The sequence below is a fragment of the Danio rerio genome, chromosome 12 (genome assembly GCF_052040795.2).
Source record: "Danio rerio strain M-AB ecotype USA chromosome 12, GRCz13ab, whole genome shotgun sequence".
In the NCBI taxonomy this organism is placed as follows: domain Eukaryota; kingdom Metazoa; phylum Chordata; class Actinopteri; order Cypriniformes; family Danionidae; genus Danio; species Danio rerio.
Window position 1 is genome coordinate 51,087,501 of NC_141032.1, and position 25,000 is coordinate 51,112,500.

Sequence of the window (25,000 nt, forward strand, 5' to 3'; positions counted from 1 at the left end):
TCTCCATTTCTGCTGACACATTCAGATGCTCGACTCACAATTTGGCCTCAACAACATGAAAGCATGGATCATCCTGCCTTGTGTCAGCGGTTCAGGCTGGTGGTGGTGGTGTAATGGTGTGGGGGAGATTTTCTTTGGGTCCATTAGTACCAATTGAGCATCAACGCCACAGCCTACCTGAGTATTGCTGCTGACCATGTCCATCCCTTTATGAGCACAGTGTCTCCATCTTCTGATGGCTACTTCCAGCAGGATAACGCAGCATGTCATAAAGCTCAATCATCTCAGACTGCTGTCTTGAACATGACGATGAGTTCACTGCACTCAAATGGCCTCCACAGTCACCAGAGCTCAATCCAATAGAGCAGCTTTGGGATGTGGTGGAACGGGAGATTGGCATCATGGATGTGCAGCCGACAAATCTGCAGCAACTGTGTGATGCTGTCATGACAATATGGAGCAAAATCTCTGAGCAATATTTCCAGTAGCTTGTTGAATCTCTGACATGAAGGATTAAAGCAGTTCTGAAGGCGAAAGGGGTCCAACTCAGTACTAGTGAGGTGTACCTAATAAAGTGGCCGGTGTGTTGTAATTTGTATTTATGTACATATTTATAAATATTTTGTATTCATCATGTTGTGCACATTTTGTAACTAAACAATGTTCATTTTAAACCTTATAAATCTTCCTCATGATCAGCTGCTGCTGAAGTGTGTAATAATAATAGAGCACTCTCCCTTCAGTCCTCAGTGTGTGTGTGTGTGTGTAATAGTAATAACGGAGCTGTAATAAACACTCACTCTCCCTCCAGAAGCACAGACACCACTCGGCGGTGGATAATCGTCCATCTCTGTAGGAGTCGCAGGAGCTGAAGAACGCTTCGATACACACCTCGTACTTCTGCAGGTTCACAGCCGCCAGCTCAGACTGATCCAGGAACAGATCATTACTGCTGTCCAGCCGGGAGAACATCCAGCCGATGGAGTCTTTACAGCCGGCCACCAGACCCCTGTCAAACACTGCAGAGAGACACAGAGATCAGTGTGTGTGTGTGCGTGTGCATGCATACGTGCGTGGCATCTTTAAAGCAAACACATGTACACACACACACACACAGGCATATATAAAACACGGACACACACACAAACACACACACACATACACACACACATACACACACACACACAAATACACAAACACATGCATACAGACAGACAGACACAAACATACAAATGCATAAAAACACACACACAAACACACACACACACACACACACAAATATGCATACATACATACACACAGACACACATACACGCACGCACACACACACAGACACAGAGAGACACACTCGCACATACAGACACACATGCACACACATACATATACATATACACACAGACACAAACACATATATGCATACACACACACACACACACACAAATATACACATACACAGAGACATATACATACACACACACAAACATACAAATACACACACACACACATATATATATATATACAAAGACACACACACACACAAACACATATATACAAAGACACACACATACACGCCTACACACAAATATACACATACACACAGGGACATATACATACATACACACACACACACACACACAAACGTGCACACACACACATATACAAAGACACACACATACATGCGCGCACACACACACACACACACACACACACACACACACACACACACACACACACATGCACACACACAAATATACATATACACAAAGACACAAACATACAAATGCACACACACACGCACGCACATACGTACGCATACACACACGCACGTACGCACACACGCGCGCATACACACACACACAAACACACACATATACTCTATAGATTTTAAAGGGTTGAGTTTGAGACAGCAGGGCCAGTGTGCATGTGCGTGTGTGTGTGTGTGTGTGTGTGTGTGTGTGTGTGTGTGTGTGTGTGTGTGTGTGTGTGTAGTGTTTTCACCTGAGGCTGTGCCGTGCGCTTGTCTTCCAGAGTTGTTCTGTTTGGAGTTTCCATGAAGAAGCTGAAACCAGTCTCTGAGTCTGTCAGCCAAATCAGCCAAATCCTGACCGGTGCACACCTCTGGACACACACACACACACATACACACACAGAGTGGCAATGATGCAGCAGTGGAATATTAATAATGCAATAAACTGACTCGGGTGCATTAATATTTGAACTGTCTGGTCTTCATGAATGATGAATGTGTGAACTCTCTCTGACACGAGCCCACAGCACTCTGCACACGTCTGCGGGACTCTGATATGTTCACACTATAACACACTCTTCTTTTAATTCTCTGACTTGTTTAAAGATGTTTTAAAACTCCTCGATGTTCCCGAAATGCCGTGACCCCTGGACAGCCTGATATTGGTGCACTGACCTGTGTGGTGTTCGCCGGGCGTCTCTGCGCTGCTCTTGATCTTGGCTTCTGCTTTAGGGAGTCCAGCGCTGATACACGGACACAGACCAGAGCAGAGCACAGACACATCCTTCCCTGAGAGACACGCCTGCTGCTCCAGCTTACACTGAACACAGTGAACACACACACACACACACACACACACATTCATGCATGCATACACACATAAATATACAGGGACACACTGTGTTTGTGTGTGTTTGTGTGTGTGTTGTTGGTGGTGATGAATGCACAGGCTGTAATAAGTCATGTAATAAGCAGTGTTTACTGTATATCATACATTACACCTGTGGAGAGTCCTCACAAACCATTAATACCAACATGTGTGCGTGTGTGTGTTTGTTTTATGCATGTTTGTGTGTGTTTGTATGTATGCATATGTGTATGTGTGTGTCTGTTTGTGTAAATGCATCTGTTTGTGTATATGTATGTGTATGTCTGTATGCATGCGTGTGTGTATGCATGTATGTTTGTGTGTGTATGCATTTATGTTTGTGTGTGTATGCATGTGTGTGTCTGTGTGAGTATATACGTATGTGTGTGTATGCATGTATATGTGTTTGTATGTGTGTGTGTGTGTGTATGCATGTGTGTGTGTGTGTGCGCGCGCGTGTGTGTGTGTGTATATTCATGTGTGTGTATATGCCTACATCTGTGTGTGTATATGTTTGTCTATATGCATATGAACATGTGTGTGCACGTGCATATGTTCCTGTGTGTGTGTGTGTGTGTGTCCGCGTGCATATGTTCATGTGTGTGTGTCCGCGTGCATATTTTCGTGTGTGTGTGTGTATATGCATCCATGTGTTTGCTCGTGTGCGTGTGCATGGCTTTGTGTATGTGTATGCGCGTTTATTTGTATGAATGTGTTTGTGTCTGTATGCGTTCATGCATGTGTGTTTATGCATTTATGTTTATGTGTGTGTGTGTGTGTGTGTGTGGATGTGTGTGTCTGTGTGTGTACATGCGTATGTCTTTGTGTGTGTATGCATGTGTGTGGTGCATATGTATGCGTATGTTTTTGTGTGTGTGTGTGTATGCATGCATGTGTGTGTGTGTGTGTGTGTGTGTATGCATGTCCGTGTGTATAAATTCATGTGTGTGTATATGCATGCATCTATGTGTGTATGTGTTTGTCTATATGCATATGAACGTATGTATGCACGTGCATATGTTCGTGTGTGTGTGTGTGTATATGCATGTATGTGTGCGTTTGTGTGTGTGTATGTCTTCGTGCATATATTCATGTGTGTGTGTGTGTGTGTGTGCGTGCATGCATGTGTGTGTGTGTGTCCGCATGCATATATTCATGTGTGTGTGTATATGCATGCATGTGTGTGTGTGTGTGTGTGTGTGTTTGTGTGTGTGTCCTTGTGCATTTGTTCATGTGTGTGTGTGTGTGTGTATATGCATGCATGTGTGTGCGTGTGTATGTATATGTGTGTGTGTGTGTCTGCGTCCGCGTGTCCGCGTGCATATATTCATGTGTGTGTATATGCATGCATGTGTGTGTGTGTGTATGCATGCGTGTGTGTGTGTGTGTGTGTGTGTGTGTGTGTGTGTGTGTGTGTGTGTGTGTGTGTGTGTGTGTGTGTGTGTGTACCTGAGAGGCGTAGTTGTGTCCGTCTGATCCACACACAGGTGTAGTTGTGGTCATTGAACAGGGTTTACAGCTGTTAGCATGAGGCTTCAGTGATGACTCTCTGATTCTACAACAACACACACACAACACTACACAATCAGTGCCTTCACAACCTTACATATATAATCACACACACACACACACACAAGTTAGGCATATATAAACACATATAAGCACATATAGAAACATGCATATCACACATGCATGAACACACACACATAAACACTGATATAAACCATAGATATAAACAGACGTTAGACATGCACACACATACACACACACACACACACACACACACACACAGATATAAACACACACTGGCAATATAATCACACACATAAATGCATGCACACACACATTGGCACACACATAGAGAGAGAAACACACAGAGACAGACACACACACAAATACTCTCACAAACACACTAATACACAGAATAATGACTATTACACACGGTATAGTGTGTGTGCGTGTGTGTGTTCTGACCTGTGCTGTAGTTTCTTGCGGTTCACACACATGGCTTTCTGAAAGCCCTGAGCCACACACAGCTTATGTCGACTGCACTTCACCTTCTGACACGGATCCTTGGTGGTGTCCAGACCTGTAAACAGCAGAAACACACACACAGCATGTTTATATCCACACAATATTCAGATTTTAATGAACACACAGCTTTACTTGTGAACGTGCTGGATGAAATCAGTGTGAAGAGCTGAGTTCTGATGGTTGGATTATTCACAGAATGTAGATGATGCCACTGAACTGCAAGAGAAATACATAGCTTGATGATTATTTCTGCTAAAATGATCCATTATTGCTTTGTTTATCTGTAGAAATAAATGTAAATGTTAGACTGATCTCTGAAGGTAATGACTGAAGTGATGATGCTTCAAAAATCTGCTTTAAATCACAGGAATAAATTACATTTTAAAATATATTTTAATGGAATACATTGATTTAAACAGTAAAACTATTTCAGATTTTTACTGTTTTTGCTGTGTTTAGGATCAAATAAATGCAGGCTTGTTGAGTAAAAGACACTTTTTATTGTTCTTAAAATATAGACCAGTATTGTATTAAAAAACCATATAAAAATGACATCATGTGTCTATTTACAAATAATTATAACCATGATATTCCTTCAGTTATATTAATTGTATTATTTTTTATTATATTATATTATATTATATTATATTATATTATATTATATTATATTATATTATATTATATTATAATATATATTTTATTATATTATTCTATAATTTATTATATTTTTATATTATATTATTTTATATTATATTATATTATATTATATTATATTATATTATATTATATTATATATTTTATTATATTATTCTATAATTTATTATATTTTTATATTATATTATTTTATATTATATTATATTATATTATATTATATTATATTATATTATATTATATTATATTATATATTTTATTATATAATTCTATAATTTATTATATTTTATATTATATTATTTTATATTATATTATATTATATTATATTAATTATATTATATTATATATTTTATTATATTATTCTATAATTTATTATATTTTTATATTATATTATTTTATATTATATTATATTATATTATATTATATTATATTATATTAATTATATTATATTATATTATATTATATTATATTATATTATATTATATATTATATTATTCTATAATTTATTATATTTTATATTATTTTATATTATATTATATTATATTATATTATATTATATTATATTATATTAATTATATTATATTATATTATATTATATTATATTATATTATATTATATTATATTATATATTTTATTATATAATTCTATAATTTATTATATTTTTATATTATATTATTTTATATTATATTATATTATATTATATTATATTATATTATATTATATTAATTATATTATATTATATTATATTATATTATATTAATTATATTATATTATATTATATTATATTATATTATATTATATTATATTATATTATATTATATTATATTATATTATTTTATATTATATTATATTATATTATATTATATTATATTATATTATATTATATTATTAAACAGACATTGGTGGAAAATAAACAGGGGGCTAATAATTCTGACTTCAACTATATTTTATAAATCTATTCATTTATTTATTTATGAAAATATGAAATCAAAATCAAGATTTAAATGTAAAATAATAAATTATTCCTTGTATTTGGTTCAATTTATTCAATGAATATAAATATTAATATTAAATATATTTAATAATACAGATTTAAAATTCAACATTATATAAACCATTTTTTAATATAAATTATATTATATATAAATTTTTTTTTTAAATTGAACTTAGGGAGGGGAAAAAGGCTAGTTTGCACTTGAAACTAATTTTTCCAAAAGAATACTGTGATATTAAAAAAAGATCTGATGCCCTAAATAACTCACAAAACCAGAATTTAAAAATAAAACAATTCGTATCTTAACAGAGCACCAGTAAAAAGAATGAAAGATGACGCTGAATGTTTAATGTAGACTCTCTAATATCTAAAGCTGCTGAAAATCCTCTGCTGACTCTATAAAACAGTTCAAGTGTGTCTCATTTCTCTGTTACATTTGAACAGTCAGATTCAGAGTATACATATATATCTCATCAAGCACTTTTATGGCAAACAGAAGCGCTGCACTGCTTTTGATCTGTGTCTGCGAGGATTATGAATAATTCACAACTCAACAAGAGCAGAAACACGCAAGAAGAGCAAGCAGAGCTGAAGCTGGAAGAGGTTTTGACTGCAGAAAACACACCATCTGCTGTATGTCTGCTAAACTGATCGACAACAACACACACATCATCTACTGCCTAGAAAACACACACACACACCAGCGACAAGACACCGCAGGAGAAAATATACAACATGTAATCAGATTATTGACTGATAAACAAACAGTGAATCTGATAGGATGATGATGATGATGATGATGATAATGTCACTCTGACAACTAGACAAACAACGATACATTGTTTCAAAAGTGTTCTAAATATGACATGTCATTCCAGAGAAGGCTGGATTCTGATTGGCTGATGAGCATTCTAATATGTAAATAAACACACAGCTAATGTAGTTCAGGCAGTTTTGAGAGCATCACAGCTCCATATCACTCCGCTGAATGATCAGAGTCATTTCACAGCTACAATCGTCAAAAGTCACCTCAAAACCCAACAGAAGGCTATGGAGGAGATGTGGAAGAAACTAGTGCTACACACAGGAGACGTTTGAGGAGGACAATACACTCTCAACATACAACAGCCTTATAATTCAATGTTTTAATTTCAATCGATAGTTCAACATGCAATATATTTAGGCCAGATTAATAAGTGAGATTGAGCTTATTAAGAAATCTTGATCATTTGGTGATGTTATGACAAATCTGAATATTCTTAAAAAGCACTACATGGGTTTAAATAATGAATAATTATTTGCAATATTTAAATCACCTATGCCTATTTAATATCGTGCATGTGCATTATCACAATATACTGAATTATTAAACATCAGCATGTCTAGTGTAAATCTTATGTATTTTAGGCAGTAAGTGATGCAGTGTTTTGGATGCTGCAGGTGTTTCCATGGTAACGTGAGCAATATGATTTACAGCTCACTTACAAGCTTCAGAAATACTCGGGAAAACATTCGACAAAAGCCTGTAAAATGTTATGATTTAGTGCTGCACATTCACTCTGAATTATTATTATTAATAATAATAGGGGCAGCACAGTGGCTCAGTGGTTAGCACTGTGACGATAGTTGCTGGTTCGAGTCCCGGCTGCGTCAGTTGGTGTTTTTATGTGGAGTTAGGGTTAGGGCATGTTCCCCTGTGTTGGCGTGGGGTTTCCTCTGAGTGCTCCGGTTTCCCCAACAGTCCAAACTAGGGTTGGGTTCCGAAACCTGGTGCCATTATGGCACTGGTACCTTTGTAAGCGATATGCACCGAACTGAATCGGCATATGTATTTCAGTGCGTAATTCCGGTGCCACTGGCACTTCGAAAAGAATGTAAGAAGCATCAAGGGGTGCATCAAAGGCACAGACAAGTACGCGTTGTCACACCATCTCTAAATATTTAACTCTTAACAGCGTCAGCGATGTCAGGCGTTTGTTCTTGTTTCTTATAGAAAGCAAAGCGTGCAATACGGCGCATGCGGTGAGCAGCTCCCTTCAACACGCATGATTACATTCATCTAATTTGCTTGAACTATGGCTATATTTAACAAGCAAGGATTCTGACACGCCAACATGCAGCAGATGCTTTACAATAGTTGCGTGTAACACATCAAACTTGTGTGAGGGCTCATGGAATCAACTTAAAGGTGAGGAAGGGACTCTCTCTGACAGCTTGTGGCATCATCTGGCACTTTCAGGGAGTACGTTTACATGGACACCAATACTCTGATTTTAATATGATCAAGACAGTGCTCGGATCAAGACTCTACCACATAAATGGTGATTTTAGATTATCTTAAAGGACCACTGCGGAGGAAACATTTATAGGCTGGTGATGCAATAACGTTGATGGATCCACAGGTTTTTCCACAGGTTAGTAGTAAGCTAATGGAATGTTGATAGCATAATGCAAATCTTGCATTCATGCTTACAAACAAATGATCAAAAGAAATACATTAAAGCAATTCAGATAAATAAAACATGAATTGATGTTTACTTTAAACTTATGATAAATATATATTTAGATTGTTCAATTATAATGATTAAAATGTTTTGTTTTTTTTGTCAAATAATTTTGTGGCTAAAAAGTATTGGTTCAAGCTCCGTTTTGGCACCGGTACCGCTTTAAAAGTATCGATTTAGCACCGGTATCAAAATAACCCAAAACAATAGTCCAAACACATGCGCTATAGGGGTATTGATGAACTAAATTGGCCGTAGTGTGTGAGTGCGTGTGTGAATGAGTGTGTATGGGTGTTTCCCAGTACTGGGTTGCGGTTGGAAGGGCATCCGCTGTGTAAAACATATGCTGGAATAGTTGGCGGTTCATTCTGCTGTGGCAACCCCGGATGAATAAAGGATTAAATCGGAGGAAAATAAATAAACGATAATAATAATAATAGGGGCGAAGCAGTGGCGCAGTAGGTAGTGCTGTCGCCTCACAGCAAGAAGGTCTTCATGAAAGCACTACAGTGATGTAAAAACACCCAGATATGTATTAATATAAACAGGTATAAATATGATTGACGTAGGCTTTATTTTCAACAAGCAATGTGAGATTATGAGATTATGAGATGATGATGATGATGATGATAATAAAGGATGTTCAGTTACTCACTTTCATCTGAACTCTGCGGCGCTTCCAGTGTACGGATATAATCATCCTGAGGAGAAACAACACACACAGAAATCACCACATATCACACACACAAAACACAACATATGACAAATTATGGACTAGGAAAAAGTCAACCTTTACTGCACACACAATCTCAAAATAACATTACTCACACACACACACACACACACACACACACACACAAACACACACACACACACACACACACATACAAACACACACACACACACACACACACACACACATACAAACACACACACACACACACACACACACACAAACAAACAAACATACAAACACATTTTCTTTCCTTCTCTCAGACACATACCAACACACACACACTCTCTCTCTCTCTGACACAAAACCACACACATACTCTCTCTCACACACACAAACAGATACAAACCTCCACTTCCTTCATCATTGGGAGGCCGGTAGAGAAGCAGACATGAAGAAAAAGAGAGAGAGAAAAGAGGGACACACTTATAAACTGCTGAAAGAGGGCAGCGTCGCGCTTCACTTCTGCTTTAATTGTCATCTCTTGATATGATGTGTGTGAATATGAGCTGAGGGATTTTACTGCAACACACACACACACACACACACTTTACGCAAGTCAACACTTTAACATAAACCTTCACTCGGAGCAATGATGCACGTTCAGAAAACATTCATTCATTCATTTTCCTTCAGCTTAGTCTCTTATTTATCAGGGGGTGCCACATCGGAATGAACCGCCAACTATTCCAGCATATGTTTTTCACAGCGGATGCCTTTCCAGCTGCAACCCAGTACTGGGAAATACCCATACACACTTATTCACACACACACACACACACACACACACACACACACACACACACACACACACACACACATACACACACATACACTACGGCCAATTTAGTTCATCAGTTCCCCTATAGCGCATGTGTTTGGACTATGGGGGAAACCGGAGCACCCGGAGGAAACCCACACCAACACGGAACACAGGGAGAACATGCAAACTCCACACAGAAATACAAATTGACCCAGCCGGGACTCGAACCAGTAATCTTCTTGCTTTGAGGCCACAGTGCTAACCACTGAGCCACCGTGTCACCCTTTTCAGAAAAGATGAGCCTTGAAATGCAAATTTCAAAATTAAATTTAATTTAATTTAATTTAAAAAATTAAGAAAAAAATTAAGGAATCCATAGTTTAAAAAATGAAGAAATTTATAAATAAAATAATATTAAATAATCAATTAAAATAACTAAAATAAAAATAAACAAATGAATAAATAAATTAAATTTCAAAAATTTTAAAAGTAACTGAAGTAAAATAAAATAAAATAAATAATATAAATAAATGAATGCATGAATGAATTGATGTACCTATAAATAAAATAATAAAAATAAATACATTTATGAAAAAACAGAAAACAAAAGGTAAAAAATAATGAATTAATCAAATAAATCCAAATTAATCACTAAATAAAAATAAAATATTTACTATTTACTTCTCTTCCTACTACTGACTGACTCCAAACTCAAACAAAACAATAACATTTGTAGTATTTATTAAAATTATTACAATTAGTCAAATAGAATTAAATAAAGAAACATAATAAACCATACACATATTACATTTTTGAAGACTTCACACAGTTTTTCCCCAATCGGTGACAAAAAGCACCAATAACAATTCAGCAAATACTGACTCAAATAAGTCTTTCATCAACAATAATTCACACTAAAACATTAAAGATATCTTAATTTGGTTCAACACAACTAGTCAACACATTATCCTGCACACTCCATTTGCAACCTAAATGCAATGCACTTTTCTGCAGTAAAGATGTGTGTTTTCCTCATGCACGAAAGCTGGAGATGTGTGTTTGAGGATGCTGATCACGGAACAGTAAATGCCATCAGCTGTTTCTCATTATAATGTTGTTATTTATATATTGAATCCTACTGGGAAACTCTGCAGGAATTTCCACCCAATAAAACCTGCATGCCTCACGCTGCATCTGCATACTAATCTGAATTTCCCACATCTGTGCGTGCTTCTGGCAACACAATCAATACAACAGTCTGTAGCATTGAGGAGATGAAATGTCCAATGCAGACAAAACCCAGGAGAATCAGAGAAATGTGAAGCAAACCATGATTGACACTGAAACGTGATCAGTTTGGGGGTTTGAGTACTGTTGAATATTGAGTAAAGGAGATCCAGGAGGATGTTATTGCAGATTATAGAGTTTTATCTGCTGTCCAATGTGAAGCGATGCACTCTTTTAAAATAATGAAGGGTTTATTCTGTGAAAACAACCAGCCTGGATGTCATTTATCCTGCTTATTACACGGCTAAAAATAATAATAATAAAAACATGAATTACAAAACAGGAAAAACTGCAGATATGTGGATATTTTACAGTGCAGTGTGTGTGTGTGTGTGTGTGTGTGTGTGTGTGTGTGTGTGTGTGTGTGTGTGTGTGTGTGTGTGTGTGTGTGTGAACAGCTCCATTAGCGGCTGTGATGTTCTTGTTGCTGATTCAGAGATTGATTGTGTCAGTGATTGAGGAAAGCGGAGCGATGACCCAGCAGATTCTGTCCACTAAACGCAGCGATGCACAAATGTTTTTGGCAGAAAAGACATTTGCTGTCAGTTTCAGACCCTCAGAAGAGCCTCGGCTGTCAGTCTGTCGAGTCAAGAGTTCTGCAGAGTCTCAGCTTCATTTGCAGAAAAGCTGATTTCTGTTGGAACTTTAGCGCAGATTACGTTTACTCCAAAAGCCTAGACTGTAGAAATATCCATAAATCAGCAGTTTACTTTATTTTGTGATTCTTGTTTTTATTATCCCCCATTTATTAATGCTTTTGACAGTCCATGCTTTTATGAGCTCTATGCTGGATTACTGTAATGCTCTGTTTGCTGGCTGCCCAGCATCCTCTATTAACAAACTTCAGCTAGTGCAAAATGCAGCAGCCAGAGTTCTGACCACGTCTAGAAAATATGGGCCACACTTTACAATAAGATTCATTAGTTAATGTTACTTAATGCATTTACTAACATGAACAAACAATAAACAATACATTTACTACTGTATTTGTTCATGTTAGTTAACGTTAATTAATAAAAATACAGTTGTTCAATATGAGTTCATGTTAACTCATAGTGCATTAACTAATGTTAACAAGCATGAGTTTATATGTTAATAATGCATTAGTAAATGTTCAATTAAGATTAATAAATGCTGTACATGTGTTGTTCATGATTAGTTAATGTTAGTAAATGCATTAACGAATGAACCCTATTGTAAAGTGTAATCAAAATATGATCATATCACCCCAATCTTATCCTCCTTACACTGGCTGCCTGCTAAGTTTCGTATTGAATTTAAAATATTACTTCTCACCTATAAAGCTCTAAATAATCGAGCTCCTGTTTATCTAACCAACCTTCTGTCTCGCTACAATCCAACTCGCTCTTTAAGATCTCAAAACTCAGGGCTTCTGGTAGCACCTAGAATAGCAAAGTCCACTAAAGGAGGTCGAGCCTTCTCATTTATGGCTCCTACACTCTGGAATAGCCTTCCTGATAATGTCAGAGCCTCAGACACACTCTTGCAGTTCAAAACTAGATTAAAGACCTGTCTGTTTAGTAAAGCATATCAGTGCATCACTTATACATGATTGTGCTCCACACAGGTTTCTGCATCTCATTTATATACACTATGAACAGCAGCTACGCTAATTATTCTCATTATTCTCTATTTCCTCCTGGGGATACTCATCCAGAGGCCCTCAGACTATGCAGAGTCACTGATTCAATCCAAGACCAGCGACAAGATGATCCCAAGGTTTCCATAATCCTGGACCAGGCCGTATCCTGAGCAGCTGCTGTGATGATCAAGTGGAGAGCTTGAGACTGACTCCTGTGATGCTCCAGGGACAGATGAGTCTTCGCTGAGGTCCAGCTTCCTGCCTCCGGTGACTTGACTGCAGCTCTGCACAAGACGTTTGGCCAGTGGAGAAATGGTGGTGCCCAACTGAGCCTGGTTTCTCTCCAGGTTTTTTAATTCTTCACTTTTGCCAATTGGTTTTCCCTCTACGCTGTCGCCACTGGCTTGCACGGTTCAGGATCTGTAGAGCTGCGCATTGACGGATTTGCTCTTCAGTGTTTGGACTCTCAGTAGTGATTATTAAACCACACTGAACTGAGCTAAACTGAACTGACACTGAAAACTGGACTACACTGTTTACATTTACTGTGATCTTTTATGTGAAGCTGCTTTGATACAATCTATATTGTAAAAGTGCTAGAAAAATAAAGCTGAATTGAATTGAATTTTGAATTGCATTATGGCATCTTAATCTTACTTCACAACAACTTTTAACCATGAAAATGTGACTTCTACTGACTAATTTGGTGTTGGTGTTGTATACTACACCACAGAAACCATGTAATAAACTGCAGCACATTTCCTGTTATTTTAAAGACTTATTTCTCCAGATATTATTTCTTATCCATTATATTATTATTTTAAATGACGTAAATGCCATTAAAGGTCACGTTGTTAAACTGTAGAGTTGCATTTTCAACATCAAAACTGGACAGAGCAGAGGGCAACTACCCATAATGCAGTTCACAATCTCAAATAAACCTGAACAAACCAAATACAGAAGCTGTTCATCAACAGATATGTTTTACAGCAGGGGTTTTTTCAAAGTGTGAGGCGCGCCTCCCCTGGGGGGCGCCAGAGCATGTCAGGGGAGGCGCGGGAAAAATATGATATAATTAAAATATAATTATTAAGTTTAATTACTATATGTATTTTTATTATATTTAAACGTTTTAATTAAACAAAGCTAAAAAAAAAATAATACGTCAAAAATAAGAAAACCTTTTTTACCCACACTGTTAGACCTTACCGGGGTTTTTTACAGTGGAATACTGGCAACACTGTTGCCAGCTACTCACTGTAAAAGTTTGGTTACAGTAAGTAACTGGCAACAGTGTTGCCAGTTAATTACTGTAACTGAACCATTACAGTGAGTGGCTGGCAACAGCGTTGCCAGTATTCTACTGTAACTAAACCGATACAGTGAGTGGCTGGCAACAGTGTTGCCAGTTATTTACTGTAACTGAACCGATACAGTGAGTAGCTGGCAACAGTGTTGCCAGTTAATTACTGTAATAGAGCAGCAGTGGTAACTAACTGGAAACTGTGCACAGTTAATTACTGTACTGTAGTGTTACAAATCACAGCACTATACTGCATACACATTAATAGTATGTCATATATAGTTATTGTAGTGTTACTAAAATTAATCAGTATTCTTAGCTGTTATTTAAAAATAGAAGGCATAAAATTTTTCAGACAAATTTATTTTATTGTTTTGGCACCAAACAAATAAATAACAGAAAATGTTTAACAAAATTAAGAAATCAGCAGATATAAATATTGTCTTGCATATTACAGGTCTGCACAGTAAGGCTGCAGTCACACTAACATTTGAGCAAGCAAAATTCTGTCATACTGCACTGCGAAGTGGAATTAAACAAAGTGAGGAGTGGAATTAAACAAAATAATTAGAGATTGAAAAAGCAAGCCAGAGAGGTAATGTTTTGATCTTTGATTGGTCTCAAGCAATCACATGATGTGATTTCGCATTCAGCATTCTCCAAGCTTGAACTTTCCAATGCTGCAAATTATGAAATTTGTCGCATGAGCTATCATTCCAGGTCTGCAGTACTCACATGTGTATGAATGGAAGTCTATAGGGAGAAAAGTGCAGTGTGACCGGGACTTTAAGCTGTAACTCTAATTAATCACACCTGATCAAACTAATTAAGGCTTGTTAGAATTCTACAGGTAATGTTGAAGTAGGGTGGGTACTAAACTCTGTTCTGCAGATTTCAGTTGCTACCCATATCAAACACACCACGTGGTGTTCAGGTCCTAATTAATTGGTTCAGGTGTGTTTTATATGGATAGCAACTGAAATCTGCAGGAAGGCAGATCTCCAGGATCAGGATTGAGAACCCCTGGTATTAGCAATACTTTTAAAGCAACTGCCAACATTTATCACAATCACATATCCAATAAACACACACACACAAAGTGCTGCAGTGAAATGTGTTACTATCTCCTCAATGCTGACCATGCCAAAAAAAAAAAAAAAAACTGAACAGCAAAAAACACAAAATAATTATTTTAAAGTTTTAAATAATTAAAAACTGTCAACTCTCAATAAAAAGTTTAAAATAATTGTAGAAAACAAAAATAAAGTTGGCAACACGGAAAAACCAAAGGATCCAATCTTTTATTGTTATAATTATCTCATGACAACAAACTTTATTATTGTTTCAAATATAAATTCATAGGTGGAAACACTGCTCTGAAAAATACTTAGCAACAAACTCACAACCTGGGACCGGACAGGGGAGCTTTTGTGTGTGGATGGCTATGTGTATCATGTTTTTGTGATTCCCTGTGATGATGTGCACATGTTACCTTACAGAGATGATGGAATTTAATTTTGGCTTAGTTGCCAGAAAGATACAAACAACTGTTAGCATCTGTACATTATGGCAGTATGCAATATCCAATAAATACATATACTGTACTTAAACAAAAGTAATGTAAGAAGTTATATGAGGAGAGGCTAACTAGCTAACAATGTAGCTTTCAAGTACACAGTTCAAGATAACAACAGTATAACTTAAAACATATCCTTATTTTAGAAACCCTCAAAAACATTTGAACACATTTTACTTACTCATTGTAGATTCTTATTTAAAGCCTAAAACATATCAGACTCAACATCTCAATTGATGGACATAGCAGAGAGCACACTCAGCAGTAAACAAATCAAACACCTGGCTCCCTTAAAGGGCCGGCATTTTCTGAAAACTCTTTCTAACACCTTTGTGTTTAGAATTAGACGGACAGCCTGTGGGAGTGTGTGGTGATGCCTAAATAATTGTTTTTTACAGTTATTTACTGCACAATCTACAGAGTAACAGTGCAGTTATACTAATTAAACACACCTGATCAAACTAAATCTAAAGGTAGTGTGCTGAAGCAGGGCTGGAACTAAATTCTGCTGGGCTGCAGCCCTTCAGGAGTTTGACATCCCTGGTGCATAGCATATTTTCAAAGGAATTGCCTACATTTATCACAATCATGCACATATCATTGAATAAAAACAATAAAAATATAAAAACTTCATCCAAAGCAAAAAAATTAATAAATAAATAATAATAATAATAATAAATAATCTGATCCACATGTTGTTCCAAACCTGTAGTAATAAAAATAAATAAATAAATAAAATAACCTGATTAATACATTTATTTAGGAAAGCCTTTATACTATACTGTTAATGCCACTTTTACCTACTTCATTTGAAGTTTTCCAGACAAATTAATTGAGTCTCTGCAAAAATGTATGTACGTGCTGTTTAAGATATTTTTATAAATAACACATTTTTACTAGTTATTTAGCAAAATACTAATATTCAGCTTAAAGTGCAATTTAAAAGCTTAAATAAACAAATTAAAATAATAATTTGTTAATAAAAGTAAACAAAGTTATAAAAATGATTGTGATAATTTGGTTGCTCTGTGTGAATATTTTTGCCTATAAATGCATCTCGTCGATATCTTTACCTTTTAATTACCTCTGTGACATTGACATTGGTTGACTCCTGATACTCAATGTTAAAAACATAAAAGGAACCAAAGAAAACACAGAGATGGCTGCAGAGAAATTTAGCTTATCATTAATGCATTGTCTCACTTTCTCCTCAATACTGACCATACACATACCAAAACTGAACAGTATATATATATATATAGCAACATAAAGCATCAGAGTACATGGGGTAATAATGGTTGAGCAGTAATTTACCATTTATTATCACAGTAACCATCTGTAATGGGTACATAAAGTAAATTACTGTAATTTATTCTTTGCACTACAAAATTTCATACAAATCCTGCTCCTTTTACAGTAAAATACTGTTTCCTTTTATTACAGCAAAACACTGGCTATTTTACAGTTATTTACTGCATAATCTACAGTAAGGGTTAACAGTGCAGAAGGCCATAGCTGTGAATTCGCTTCTGTTTGGCAAGCCCGCCAATACAGATATATGCCTGCTAATACAATGGATCGGTTTCTGAGACCCCCCGATTCAAAGCCTTCAAGTTCAGGGCTTAAACCCAAAAGACGACGATATGATGATCAGTATTTGAGTTTAGGATTCACGTGGACAGGACCAGCTGATGAACCACAACATTCATGTGTGGTTTGTCAAGATATTTTGGCTAATGACAGCATGAGACCCGCTAAACTTCCACTGTTTTGACTGGGATGGACAGTTCTTGGATCTGTTCTATTCATATTGAACCATCATCCTAGTTTTAAAAACGTTATATTAAAATACTTGTTATTACTCCGTAAATAATTGCACTTTCATGTAAATGATGATAAAAGTGAGTTAACAGTCTGACATGGCTACTGCGAAAAACAACAACGCTCGAGTCACCAGATGGTTCCTGTCGCTCCAGGATTATAACTTCACGGTAAAACATCGAGCCGGGGCCTCCCACGGAAACGCTGACGGTCTCTCAAGGCTCTGGTCAGGATAGGCAGGTCTGTCAAAACATTCTACCCCCCCCTCTCAATACTTTACCTTTCCTCCGCAGGAAACCCAGGACCAGGACGACGCTAAGGGGGGGGGAATGTAGCGAGCACACAAATGCCACGTCGCCCTGGTCGCAGATCCACCCCAGCTGGATCTTCATTAACACCGGATCGCTCACAGCTGGACCTCGTCAGAGGGAGAGGCATATAAGCCAAGCCCACGCCAGAGGAAGAAGAGCTTCATTCAACTAATGACTCCCTGCGCTAATGCTTGTCTCTCTGTATATATATATATATATATATGTGTGTGTGTGTGTGTGTGTGTGTGTGTGTGTGTGTGCGTGTTTGGGAGGAGGGGGGCGCCAATGGATAAGTTGTGTCAAAAGGCAAAAGGGAGGCCCACTGTCTTAGACTTTGAAAACCGCAGTGTACAGCGATCCGTCTCACATGGCAGCATCACAAACAAGAGATATACAAATCTGACTAACACTTCCGTTTAGCTCACAATTAACAAACCATAACTAACACTACTAGCGTAATAAACTAATAATTAGCTGTTTAATAATAGTTAGTCAGGCTGAGTTTAGGTTTTGGGTAGGATTAGAGGTGTAGAATGAAGTCATACTTTATAACCACTAATCAGCAGTTCAGATCTTAATAAGAGATAGCTATTCATTTATTCTCCTTCAGCTTACTCCATTTATTAATCAGCGGTCGCCACAGTGGAATGAATCGCCAACTTATTTAGCATTTGTTTTACACAGCGGATGCCCTTCCAGCTGCAACCCAGTACTGGAAAACACCCATACACACTCATTCAAACACACACTCATACACTACGGCCAGTTTAGTTGATCAGTCCCCCTATAGCGCATGTGTTTGGACTGTGGGGGAAACCGGAGCACCCGAAGGAAACCCACACCAACACGGAGAGAACATGCAAACTCCACACAGAAACACCAACTGACCCAGCCGGGACTCAAATCAGTGACCTTCTTGCTAAGAGGCGATCATGCTACCCACTGCGCCACTGTGACGCCCATATATATATATATATATATATATATACACACACAATTTACTGTACAGAAGTGTGGCATGAGGCTGACAGACACTGCGATTACAGTGTTACAGGAGTGTGAATAAACATGTCACACACACACACACACACACACCACATACATCTCTAGACTGGCATATGGCGTTTGTGTGTGTGTGTGAGTTGAGGATAAATCTTGTTGAGGTTATACTCAGGCTTTCAGAAAGAGAAGCGAGATTCATTTGATGCTCATTTCTGACTCTACAGGTGCAGATTTAACTCATCCCCATGAGATTCAGCAGAGGAACAAAGACACCAGTGTGTGTGTGTGTGTGTGTGTGTGTGTGTGTGTGTGTGTGTGTGTGTGTGTGCTCAGAATGAGAAATGAGCTGATTTTAGCAACGTGTAGAGCAACACACACCATACACACACACACACACACACACACACACACACAAACACACAAATAAACTTGTACAAAACACCTGTTAGTGACAAAAGCAAGCCCGTAACCAGCTATAAAATTGATCTAATGAGAGTACACACACGAACAAACACATACTATACACACCCACACACAGACACTCTTACACACAGACACACACACACCTGTCACCTGAGTAAGTCCTGCACTGACTGACAGTCCCAAGCTGTCTTTCTCTCACAGAAATAAACTCAAGCACACACTCTCTATTATCAGTGTGTGTGTGTGTGTTTTGGTTGAGTCATATGAACACAAACTTGTATAATGCCATGGGTATGATGCAGATATTAAGGAGAAGCTGAATTATGAGGACATGAATGTCCCCAAAATTGTCCCCATTTATCAATATGAATATAAATCATTCACAATGAGTTTTTTTTTCTCTCAAAGAGAAAAATCTGCAGTTTACTGAGAGGGCTGGGTTTAGATATACACTCACTGGCCACTTTATTAGGCACACCTTACTAGTACCAGGTTGGACCCCTATTGCCTTCAGAACTGTGGAGGCCATTTGAGTACAGTGAACTCATCGTCATGTTCAAGACACCAGTCTGAGATGATTGAGCTTTATGACATGCTGCGTTATCCTGCTGGAAGTAGCCATCGGAAGATGGAGACACTGTGCTCATAAAGGGATGGACATGGTCAGCAGCAATACTCAGGTAGGCTGTGGCGTTGATGCTCAATTGGTACTAATGGACCCAAAGAAAATCTCCCCCACACCATTACACCACCACCACCAGCCTGAACCGCTGACACAAGGCAGGATGATCCATGCTTTCATGTTGTTGAGGCCAAATTGTGAGCCGAGCATCCGAATGTGTGAGCAGAAATGGAGACTCATCAGAGCAGCAACGTTTCTCCAATCTTCTATTGTCCAGTTTTGGTGAGTCTGTGTGAATTGTAGCCTCAGTTTCCTGTTCTTAGCTGACAGGAGCGGCACCCGGTGTGCTCTTCTGCTGCTGTAGCCCATCCGCCTCAAGGTTGGACGTGTTGTGTGTTCAGAGATGCTCTTCTGCAGAGCTCGCTTGTAACGAGTGCTTATTTGAGTTACTGTTGCCTTTTTATCAGCTGGAACCAGTCTGGCCATTCTCCTCTGGCATCAACAAAGCATTTGCGCCCACAGAACTGCCGCTCACTGGATATTTCCTCTTTGTCGGAGCATTCTCTGTAAACCCTAGAGATGGTTGTGCGTGAAAATCCCAGTAGATCAGCAGGTTCTGAAATACTCTGATTGGCTGATTAGAAATTTGCATTAACAAGTAGTTGGACAGGTGTACCCAATAAAGTGGCCGGTGAGGCTGTTTATACAGTAGAAAAACTGTGAAAACGTTTTCAGGAATGCTTGTGTGTGTTTCTTGTATAAAATATTTTTAAGAATATTAAATGCAGACAATAAACAGTCTGCACAATAGAAAAAGGATAGCTTTGCAAGTGTGTGTGCTGTGTACCTAGTGTGTAGCAAATGTCCCCACAAGTATAGGAACACCTGTAAATTTCTTATGAGGAAAACAGCTCACAAATCAGAAGTGTTTTAAAATGTAAATGCAGTATTTAATGTGTGTGTGTGTGTGTGTGTGTGTGTGTGTGTGTGTGTGTGTGTGTGTAAGTGTGTGTGTGTGGCGGCGGTACTCACGTCTCTGAAGCGGTTCCAGCGCGTGACGGTGCGGCTGTATCGGTGCACGGAAGACGAGGAGAGCCACTGCTGCCGGTCTTCCAGGAGACTCCCGGTGTTTACCGACAACACCGACATCACCGACAGCAGCAGATGAAGAAGAGCACCGGAGAACACACTCTTCACCATCATCATCATCATCATCATGAGAAGAGGAGAAATATAAACACGCGCGAAGAGGAGGAAGATCCGTTCAGGTGAAGAGCGACGGAGAAACTGGAGGAGAGAGAGAGGGAGAGAGAGAGAGAGAGAGAGAGAGAGAGTGATGCGCGTCACCGGGTTCACACTCATCAATGAATCATGACCTTTGATTAGCAAATACTGTCCGATACTTGATTTAACATTAATGGAAAAGCAACTATTAAGGCTTTTACACCTTTATGGTAACCTTACGGTATTCATTGACATACGATAGAATATCATAGCAACGATATATATATATATATATATATATATATATATATATATATATATATATATATATATATATATATATATATATATATATTCAGCATTATTATATGCAGTTTTTAATAAGCAGCTCAAAAAGTTTGCCCGCACTCAATAATATATGTAAATTAGATTTTTGTAAAGAGAAAGCAGTGAGAAAAAAGAAAATATCTCATTATTCCCACAAAATATTTTGTTATTTTGAGATGTAAAGTCGTTATTTTTGTTATTAGGAGATATTAGCCATGTCATATGACTTCATGTCTCAAAATAACTAGATATCTTGTCCTAAAATTTACTTAATAGGCCTACTACATCAAAATAATGAGATATAATGTTGTAATAATTACTTAACACCTAATACCGACTTAATTATGCCGAAATGACTAGATGTTATTTCGTAATAACAACATCTAGAATTATTGAGATATTATTATGACATGTATATCACTGCTTTCTGTCTTTTTTCATTCCTACCAAGATTTCTTGTTTTGTGATTCAGGGTTTGCATAGTTTTGCCTTCAGTGTCTATAAAATGGCTAATTTTGTTGTGAGCATCACATTAAATCATCAAATGGTTTTTGCCAAAAGCACAGAGATTACCAAAGAACTCCAGAGAGCTGTGTAATAAATCACTGGAAATAACATACCTTCAAATGTTGTGATTGACCAATCAGAATCAAGAATTCCAAAGAGTCCGTTTGACCAATCAGAATCAAGTATTCCAGAGAGCCAGTTTGACCAATCAGAATCAAGAATACCAGAGAGCCAGCTGGACCAATCAGAATCAAGAATACCAGTGAGTCAGTTTGACCAATCAGAATCAAGTATTCCAGAGAGCCCGTTTGACCAATCAGAATCAAGTATTCCAGAGAGCCAGTTTGACCAATCAGAATCAAGAATACCAGAGAGCCAGCTGGACCAATCAGAATCAAGAATACCAGTGAGTCAGTTTGACCAATCAGAATCAAGTATTCCAGAGAGCCAGTTTGACCAATCAGAATCAAGAATACCAGAGAGTCAGTTTGACCAATCAGAATCAAGAATACCAGAGAGCCAATTTGACCAATAAGCATCAAGTATTCCAGAGAGCCAATTTGACCAATTAGAATCAAGAATACCAGAGAGCCAGCTTGACCAATCAGAATCAAGAATTATAAAGAGCCCGTTTGACCAATCAGAATCAAGTATTCCAGAGAGCCAGTTTGACAAATCAAAATCAAGAATACCAGTGAGTCAGTTTGACCAATCAGAATCAAGTATTCCAGAGAGCCAATTTGACCAATCAGAATCAAGTATTCCAAAGAGCTGTGTAATAAAGCTATTCTCTAACTAAGCACCAATAATAATAATAATAATAATATGAGAGTAATCATGTGCTATTGCAGGGCTTGGCGAACTTCTCAACTTGCTGCCCCTAAAATAACAATTCCAGTGACCCTCAGTGTTCTCAAGAGGAAACAAACATACAAACACCGCACACACCAGTGCACACACACCAATGGGGACTATACAAATGAGCTTATTGACAACACAAGATAAGTGCAACCTTTTAACAACCACATCATTGTTATAGTCATTATTCAGTTGTTTGATAAATGAACCTCGCTTGATGAGATTGCTGAGCAATGATTGCAGCACAAGACTGTTCCTGTATAGGTTTGGAGATCACTAGAGATCGTCCTCTGTGTTCAGTCGTGGCCTTTATTTTTAATGTACGTGAGTGCCGTACAGGTGTCAGAGTTTAACATTGTGCTGTGTGATCAATCTGCAGCAACGAACACTATTAAATACTGTTTACATCTTCTGTAGGTCATGAATAAAATATGATAATTATAATAGTTTAATAACATATATGATATTTCTGGAAATCACCAAGCGACTTTGAGGATGACCACAATTGATTTATGTTCGCCATACTGTATCTAACAGCTGATGAAGTAGTGTGTGTGTGTGTGTGTGTGTGTGTGAATGAGCTGTGGAGGCTGAATAAAGCCTACGGCCTCCACTAACACTCATTTATTGAGTGGGCCGAGTTCACTGCCTCTCTATAGTGAATAAGAGCGTCTGCTGAGCTGAAAGAGAAAGATTATTGAGTTCAAGCGGCTCACTGTGAGATCATGAACATCACTAACACTGCTGATCAACAGGAGAAGAGCAATATAGAGATATAGAGAGAAATCCTACCTGATGAGTCTGTCTGCAAGTTCCTCTTTATCTGATTATGTGATTTGTATCAAGAACTTGACTGATATGAATTTATTATAATAGCCAGTATTTAAAATATTTGTCTTTGTTTTATTCTGTAAGGCCTGATAATGTGTGTGTATGTATATATATATATATATATATATATATATATATATATATATATATATATATATATATATATATATATACACACACACACACACACCGGCCACTTTATTAGGTACACCTGTCCAACTGCTTGTTAATGCACATTTCTAATCAGCCAATCACATGGCTGCAGCCTAATGCCTGTAGGCATGTAGACATGGTCAAGACGATCTGCTGCAGTTCAGAGCGAGCACCAGAATGGGGAGGAAAGGAAATTTAAGTGACTTTGAACGTGGCATGGTTGTTGCTGCCAGATGGGTTGCTCTGAGTATTTCAGAAACTGCTGATCTACTGGGATTTTCACGCACAACCATCTCTAGGGTTTACAGAGGATGCTCCAACTGGTTTCTTGAACATGACGATGAGTTCACTGTACTCAAATGGCCTCCACAGTCACCAGAGCTCAATCCAATAGAGCAGCTTTTGGGGTGTGGTGGAATGGGAGATTGGCATCATGGATGTGACTACTAATAAGGTATACCTAATAAAGTGGCCAGTGAGTGTATATACATTACTTTGTCACATGTGCACTTTTGTGTTATTCATGTTTTTTCTTTATATAAAAAATATTAATAATCAAAAATTATATATATATATATATTTATATATATATATATATATATACATATATATATATATATATATATATATATACATATATATACATATATATATATATATATATACATATACATATATATATATATATACATATATATATATATATATATACATATATATATATATATATACATATATATATATATATATATATATATTATTATTTTTTACATGTAGACACACACACAAAATATACATATGCACTACTTTATCTATCAAAAAACAGGAAAAATCACAAACTCTCATCCAATGTCCAGA

The 25,000-nt window shown here is 37.2% G+C and overlaps 1 protein-coding gene across 1 annotated transcript in view; it reads right to left on the minus strand.

Moving 5' to 3' along the window:
- The window catches only part of LOC141376894 (testican-2-like), a 25,589-nt gene extending 3,881 nt beyond the window's left edge, over nucleotides 1–21,708 (minus strand). The window contains exons 1-7 of the mRNA XM_087277077.1: nucleotides 21,275–21,708; nucleotides 9,454–9,499; nucleotides 4,590–4,704; nucleotides 4,065–4,170; nucleotides 2,423–2,567; nucleotides 1,999–2,118; nucleotides 801–1,019 (exon numbers count right to left, since the gene is read on the minus strand). Of these exons, the coding sequence (XP_087133203.1) occupies nucleotides 801–1,019; nucleotides 1,999–2,118; nucleotides 2,423–2,567; nucleotides 4,065–4,170; nucleotides 4,590–4,704; nucleotides 9,454–9,499; nucleotides 21,275–21,604 (1,081 nt within the window). The 5' untranslated portion in view covers nucleotides 21,605–21,708. The remainder of the gene's footprint in view (nucleotides 1–800; nucleotides 1,020–1,998; nucleotides 2,119–2,422; nucleotides 2,568–4,064; nucleotides 4,171–4,589; nucleotides 4,705–9,453; nucleotides 9,500–21,274) is intronic.
- Nucleotides 21,709–25,000: the final 3,292 nt, after the last annotated feature.